This window comes from Macadamia integrifolia, chromosome 4, assembly GCF_013358625.1.
Source record: "Macadamia integrifolia cultivar HAES 741 chromosome 4, SCU_Mint_v3, whole genome shotgun sequence".
In the NCBI taxonomy this organism is placed as follows: domain Eukaryota; kingdom Viridiplantae; phylum Streptophyta; class Magnoliopsida; order Proteales; family Proteaceae; genus Macadamia; species Macadamia integrifolia.
The window spans coordinates 31277851-31285643 of record NC_056560.1 but is presented as its reverse complement, the minus strand read 5'-3'; the positions used below and the strand labels follow the sequence as shown (position 1 = coordinate 31285643).

Genomic DNA, 7793 nt, shown 5'->3' with positions numbered 1-7793 from the left:
GGTCAATCAAGTAGACATTATATTCAAAAATCAAGTCTTAAAAAACACTATAAAAACGAGAAAGTGTTTTAAAAGTGTTTAGAATGGGAGTGTTTGAAGTTTGCTGTTTTTTTAAGTAACTTTGGGAAGCATACATTAAAATGTGTTTTAAACGGTAAAAAATGGAAAGTTTTAAATGCGTTTTTGCTAACAGTGGTTTGGAGTGTCATACACATTGGTGACCCGATCGATTACAAGTTCAACCCATTTAGCCCGACTAAGCCCGAAACCTATAGCTCGAATATGTGGGATTACTTACTTTTTTGGACCATTTTATCCTATCCTATAACTATTAAACCCTCAAAGTCCCAAACCATAAACATAAAAACTGAAGATTAAAGACAAATCCCTAACTTTTTTTTTTTTTGAGCAGAGACAAGTCCCTAAATTAATAGGACCGTTCTAAGGACTTTTTAAGGCCCATTTTATTGGTATCCCTTTGCAGTCCTACTTTAGAGACCAATTTTAAGTTGGCTCGTTTTGAGTTAAATGGTCTTATAGCCCGTTTAAGGCCCATTTAGCCCAACTATAGAAAACCAGATTAAAACCCAAGCCTGAATATAAATAGTACCAGGCAAGTCACAACGCAAGGTGTGAAATTAGTCAAGCCCGATTAAGCCCACTGAACCGGACCAGTTGACATTCCTTCACAGCAGATATTAAGTAGCCCAGCCCAAAGGCCACAAGCTGAATTTTGAGGCGCATGCCTAGCCCAGGTCCATTGGAACTCCATGGGTGTCACACAATGGTCAGACCAGCATCACCAGCCCATCACAGACTTGCTACCCACTAACACTTCTTTGTCCCTCTCCAAAACATGTTTTCAGAAATCGGATCGAAATCTGTTGAATTGGCTGACCCTGAATCCAAATTAATATTGTTTCCTTTTGCACCATAATAATAATAATAATAATTCCTACAACCTTTTTTGGAATCTACCATGAATGCTCTTTGATAGGTTCTTGACATATTTTTTTTTCCACTTCTTTTAATATGTAAAGTAGTAGAAAATTCAATGGAACTTACCTTTTAAAGCACCATTTTTTAGTCTATCAAATATTAAAAAAATAAGGGCATTACCTAAGTGCACAAGGCTCCCATCACTGCAGGGTCTGGGGAGAATCATAATGCATGATTCTATGTGGTAATGGAGCAACCTTACCATTGCGCCAAGGCCTAATCTCACCTGTAAATCTTTCAAATAACTCCAATACATCACAGATATCTGAACATCTTTGCTTACTCTTTCTAACTCTAATTCTAGGGTTCTGGTCAATTTCAATCAATTTGAATTGGAATTGATGGAGACTGATCTCGTGTCTGACTCCAGATATCTAAACCTAGCTCCAAAAAGCCTTCATGGTTAGAAGCTCATCTCTGATAAAAGAACTGTCTCATTGGCAATAAGGAGTTCGAACTTGGAACTGAGTTTCCACCAATGCCATCTCCACTAATTTGGTGAGGAGAAAAAGTGACAAAGCTTCTGCCATTTCAGTACTCTCAATTCAAACAAGTGCTTGACTATATTCCCATTGATTGAGCTCTATTTTTTCTCATTAATTCCTCCCTTATCTAGGTCAAGGCAATATATCCCAATCAATGTAATCTTATAAGCTTGATCTGAACGCCATCTTGCACTATTGACCTACCAGACCTACATTGCTGTGAATCCACATACGCCAATTAAGCATCCTCATAAATTAACCTGATCAGACCTCACTCCAAGGATTTTAAACTTGGAAGCAGTTCTAATTGGCCCAATGGCCCCTGCCAATTCCAATCAGATCCAGACTGGAATCAGCCAGAAAAGCCCTAGAATCGACCACTATGGAATGTCCAGAATCAGGATCGGTCATGGTCGATTCGCCTGATCCAATTCCAATTTTTGAAACAGTGTCCTGCTCATTCTCAAACCTTTGTTCAAATCAACAATTAATTTTCATATTATTATCTCACTGGATTGACATGCCAAGCATTTGTACTCAAAACTACTCAAACAGCAATTACTTTCATGTATTTTAATGTACGGATCTATTTTATTCAAAACCATGATCACCTAGTTCTAAGCAGCATAGGTACAACTTAAGAGGATAATAGGATCCTAATGCATGATATACATTTAACGATTTCATACACAAGTCATCCGTAAAGAATAGTTGAGGTAGAATTTCTTTACAAATAGTGAAAGGTGTTACATGCAACAAGCATTCCAATGGAGAATGCTGAGTTGAAACAAACTTTGTAATGTTTTGTATGTGGGTGTGTTAAAACAGAGGGGTTTCTGATTTATAGCCCAAGATGCCCTACTTCTGCAGATTGTAGGAGAAAGTGTTAAGAAAGGATGCAGGAAAATCCATGGATCTGTAGCTCATGTTGTAGCTTTCTGTTGCTTGTATGTGTAAGTAGCCAAGACAGGGCATTAAGGGATGACTTAATCTTGTGCTTCACTGGTGGACGTCTTGAAGAAAGCTCAGGTGCCTGGAAATGTGCCACCTGAACTAGAAAGAATGATGAAGGCACAGACAACAGAAAGAGAAAGCACTGAAACCCAAGTGTTCTCTGTATACATCTCCATTGCATCTGTGAAAGAGAAACGAGTCCGGCTTTCAGCCCAGTTACGAATTCGATCTGCCTCTGCTGCATATAATGCTCTTCCCTGGACAACAAAACAAAATCAGTCCTTGCTCATTTAAATATGCAAAGATATCAAAAACTGAATTGTCTACATAGAAAATTCACAATTCAAACAGCCCAGTAGGTTTCATCTAAAGAAGATGAGAGTTAACGATTACAACTGGGAACTTCCTCGCATCAAAATTTCATACCAACTCAAAAAGAACCTTAGCTGTTGGCTGAGTATGAAAGCAGGACTCAGCATAGGAACAGAAACAAAAGGCCTACGCTTACGAAATACTCAAAATCTAAAACAAATGAGCATAAGATCTCAGAACATGAGCAACGGAGTCCTCAGAACCAAAAGGTTGCTTATTTGTAAAAGAAAATGATTTCCATGGAACTCAAAACGGTTTTAATCACCCCATCTTTGTCACACTTCAGAAAAGGTGGCATGAGGACATGTTTTAACTGAATCAAAGCTTCATAAGCAGAGTTGAGGATTATACGAAAACATAGTTGAGTATTTCAGACACATTCAACTAATACAATGAGCATTTAACTTATCTTTCCCAATTTGGTCAGCTGTGCTATTTGAAGCACAGTTTGGTCCAACATGCAGAAGAGTAGCACTCATCTGATTCAGTCCATCTTTCCATATCCAGTTTTAGAAGGAAAATGATTCAATAAATAATTAATCAACAAAGAACAATTGCAATTACCTGGTCATCAAACCAACGACCTCGTCGCAACCAAGCAGTGACCAAAGCAAGCAAGATTCTTGGTGGCGTTAAGTAGTTTATAGCTTTTCCAGTTCCCTTTACTACCCTCATCCGAGGAACTAAAGTTCTTGCAACCGTTTCTGGAAGCTCACAGATGATATTGAACATTTGTTTGTTTTTAAGACTCGAGCCACTGCAATTAAACCATCAATGCAGTAAACATTGTCAGCACGCAGCTATGAAAAGAAAACATCCAAGGTGTATACATTGTTAAGGCATTTGGATTGCTGTTCAAAACTTGATATAATTCAATCAACTCCCCCAATAACTAAAAAAATGGAGAATAACAAGATATGCTTAAAGTCGGGAAAATACACAACGAGAAGCATAAGCACTTATATGAGATCATTCCATTAAATCAGCTATGAAGTTTGGATTCTAGATCCATAGTAGGTTGAAATGGGGTTACATCCTTCTCTAATAATATAAGGAAAGCAATTAAACAGGAAATGTACATTCATAGCAGTACTTTGGGATGTATCTATGGTACCTCAGAAGCAAATCTGTAAGGACCATGCCTGGAGATGCTGTGTGTACTCCAACCTTAGAACGCTTGCACTCTTTCAAAAGTGATGATTGAAGCTGCCTTAGGCCACACTTTGTGGAACCATAGCTATAAGTTAGAAGACATATGACAGTATTAGCATCACCAAAAAATATATGAACTTGGATTAAAGGCGAATCCCCAAAACCTTTTTTAAGGACAATGAGCCCTATGTCATAATAGTGAAATCCAAAATTCTGAAATATCATTTTCTCTCTTCTCATAACAATTAATAACATGGATCCCTATACTATAAACAGATCAAGTACTTACACAGCTGTCAAGGGGGTGCTAGAACCCCCTGAACCTGCACCATCCATGTTAAAAATGTGACCTTTCTCCTGGGATCTCATCACATGCATGGCTTCTTGTGTGCATATTAAAGATCCAATCAAATTTGTCGAGACAATCTATTCATAGAGCACAGGTAACTGTAGTCGGTCAAAACAATGCACATATTGTCTTATTCATCAAGATCTAATAAAAAAGTCAATGAGATTGAACAACAAAATCACATTATAATCTTTTGTACACGATGCATGTGTGTTTATTTCATAGCAAGCTTGAGGGACATGTCTTCATTCACTGCAGAAATTACAAACTCATTTAAAATTTGAAGCAAAATCCTAGAATCTCTAAATAGGGTCAGAACTGTTTCCCAAAAAATAAAAATAAAAGGGTCGGAACTGAATCATGCTTCTCAATATTGGCCAGTGATATTTTATGGGTAGACAGCTTGAAATCCATATGTAGCATCACACATATGCTTCAAAATCTATAGTGAGTGTAAAAACTTATTAACATGCGTTTTACGAAAAAGATTTGGCCCTTCTTCCTGAGAAAAGTGGAATCCTGTGAGTTATTCATAACTGCTACTTTTCAGCTGTCACTTATAAGGCCCTGGGTTTGTACTATAGACATGGGTTCAAAACCTGTACTCATATCCTAGCAACTAATTGGCTACCTGGTTTCATATCCTAAGAATAATGAATACTTTAGAAGAACTCAATCAAATTAATTTAATTGCAAAAGTTTCCCTTTAATGTTTTGCAGTTACAAATATCCAAAGAGACCTGTACGATCGACTACGAATTAGCTTTTTTCAAACAGACCTTTTTGTATATTGCTTTAGTCCCTCCTGTTTATATATTAATAGAAGTTGGTTAAATGTACATTCTTTTACTTTTGTCAACTGTGATGTTTTCTGCTGAGTGGAGGGTTTGAAAAGGAAAATTGAGACCTTCCATCTGATACGGGAATATCAGGGTTAGCCCTATCACCTATGTGCGGTTTTCTTGTCCACGTTAGCTCATAATCCACTGTGTATTGCACTTCCAATTGCAAATAACAGTGCTTGAATTTTCATCACTACCTTCAATATTTACTACAATAATGAAGAAAGTCAAGAAAATTCTTGTTTGTGATGTCCAGAGCCATGACAGATTGAAATTTGCCACATTGAAATAGGTAAGATGGCAACAAGTGGCCACATTTTAGTTGCTACACATAAGAAACTTTTTAGAGGTGGGCAACTGCATTAGAGATAAAAAAGCTGGAGAAAATTGCAAACCTGCCCGATTTCTTCATCTGTAAACTCCAGTAAGGGTCTAAAACCTTTGTTAGTGCCAGCATTGTTTATCTGTCCAAGAGTTTTACACAATTACATGCATTAGAACAAGATAAGAAGAAGTTAGGAGTCTCAAAATTAGGTGATCAAAGAATATATGATATTTTCAACTTAACCAGGATTATGGCCAAGAACAAGCATGAAGGGGTAAGGAAAATAATGGTGCATATATACCTCTTAATAACTAAACCAAAAAATTAAGAAGCTAATATGTGAATCAATGAAAAAAAAAAAAAAAAAAAAGGCATCACTCACCCAAATATCTATGGAACCAAGTTCATTTACAGCAAACCTAGCCAACTTTCTAACATCTTCAGGTTCACAAACATCACATTCAATACCAACCACCTTCGCATATTTCATATTTTCTCTGGATGTGCCACCCCTAGTGAGCATACATTCCTTCAGGTTCTCTTCAAGCTCAGACACGGTCATTTGTACCGACTCAGGGCTGCCTCAATAAGGCCCAAATACGAATGAGAAATTATGAGAAAAAACCAAATGAAGCAACCAATTGCATGCAAAGAATCATAAAACATAGACGAGATGAACGTTCTCTCATTTAAAGTTCCAGATACTACCTGCGAGAAGCGACGACAACACGATCTCCAGAAAGAAGAAATTCCCGGGCAAGTGCTTTGCCCAGTCCTCTCGTACTGTAACAGAAAGATGGAAGCATTCAGTAATTAGTGCAGAACTATATCTTCTGCGTATTATCCACTGATAGGTCTGCATTCAAGCATTACATTCATTTCTAAAGAAAATATTGAGACAGAAACATATGGAATTATATAAATAAAACTCATCAACAAAGGGATATATAGTATGCATTTAAAAATATAACAGCTATTTTTTCATTCACATTCTCATTGTAAATTTTTTCGAGTACGGTAAGTAATCAGTAAACAAATATCAATGAACTTTCAGTATTTGGGGCTAAACTTTTAAACCTCATCAAAATAATACCTTCCGGTGACGACAACGTTCCGTGGACCAGCTCTACAGTGTTCCTCTAAAACGAGGTTAGCCCCTATCATTGTTCCGATAATGATTCCACCAAGCCAGCTATACCAAATCAGAGTATTCATCTGACTGTCGCCACCTTCAAAAGATTAGCAAAGTAAGATTTAAAGGGCAGGGGGGAAAAATAGAATGAAAACTCAGAGCAGTCAACAATGTTAAAAAGCAAATCAAATCATATAAAGAAATGCAATAATTCTGGGAAATGAAAGCATGTTGCTTCGAACCTGACAACCGAAATCCAATTGCAAGTATTGCTCCAGTGCTCATCATGGTTACAACATATCTTCCAATTTGGGTGGCAATCTAACCAGTTAAAAAGGGAAAGTGTAAAAATTCAAACTCCAGCTCAAATTGCTAAAATTATGTTTACGTAGTACAAAAGAACGCAAGAAAACAACTCACAGAGAAGAAAAATTCATCCGCTTTCGCCAGAGTGTTATGACGCTCTCCTTCTGACGGTAGAAGAGATTTTAGAGAATGGAAAAAACCATTTGGCTTCTTCTCCGGGAAAGGATTCTGCTCATCTTTGTTCCCCTCACTCTTCTGCTTCTGTATAGACTCTCCTCCATTTTCAGATCTGAAAGACCTGCAAGGTAGGACAGTAAATCCACTACAGCCATTCAATTGGCCGATAACAGAAATAGCATCGAGTGTTGCAGGTTTCCGGCCAAAGAATCGCCTGAATTTCAACTTCTGAGCAGTCCTGGAGTGATCTTGGAAGCTCTGTGAAGAGACGTAAAGCTTAGGAAGAGTGGCCATGGAGACCTGAAACTTACGAACAGAGTATCTATATCTCCCTCAATCATAAAGGAAGCATTGAAGCAGAGAGACAGAGAGAGAGATTTGGAGATTTCTCGCAAAATTTGGAACTTTAATGTTAAGTATAAATAAAGAATTAATTGATTTTTTTTTTTTTTTGGTAGAAAGAATTGATTGATTTGGTGATAATGATTTTGAAAGGAGAGAAAGTTAGGGGGGAAAAAAAATCAGAGGACGTTGCGACAGGAGAAGCGTGATGACCACACGTTACAGAAACCTCATCTTTTGGGTTAATGAAGCCACGTATAGCGAATCGCTTCCGAGTTCTTCCAAAGTAGATGGACCTAAAATTTGGCCTGGGCCTCAAATGGTGTTGTAACATGGAAATGTTGGCCGGTTCATATAA

The 7793-nt window shown here is 37.4% G+C and overlaps 1 protein-coding gene across 1 annotated transcript; it reads right to left on the bottom strand.

Moving 5' to 3' along the window:
• Window positions 1-2053: 2053 nt before the first annotated feature.
• On the bottom strand, window positions 2054-7578 carry LOC122077412 (probable chlorophyll(ide) b reductase NYC1, chloroplastic). The gene is made up of 10 exons (XM_042643358.1): window positions 7031-7578; window positions 6853-6931; window positions 6572-6707; window positions 6187-6261; window positions 5861-6056; window positions 5549-5617; window positions 4252-4388; window positions 3925-4047; window positions 3375-3567; window positions 2054-2695 (listed from the first exon to the last, which is right to left on the bottom strand). The coding sequence occupies exons 1-10, from the start codon at window positions 7385-7387 to the stop codon at window positions 2510-2512; spliced, it is 1551 nt and encodes a 516-aa protein (XP_042499292.1). The 5' UTR covers window positions 7388-7578; the 3' UTR covers window positions 2054-2509.
• Between the last annotated feature and the right edge of the window lie 215 nt (window positions 7579-7793).

Excerpts from the sequence above, each read along its gene's own strand:
- LOC122077412 (XM_042643358.1), bottom strand. The coding sequence starts at position 7,387 with ATGGCCACTCTTCCTAAGCTTTACGTCTCTTCACAGAGCTTCCAAGAT. Across the intron at positions 6,932-7,030 it reads CGGATGAATTTTTCTTCTCT|ATTGCCACCCAAATTGGAAG; the intron begins GTGAGTTGTTTT and ends TTAACTGGTTAG. Across the intron at positions 4,048-4,251 it reads AGCACCCCCTTGACAGCTGT|CTATGGTTCCACAAAGTGTG; the intron begins GTAAGTACTTGA and ends TCTAACTTATAG.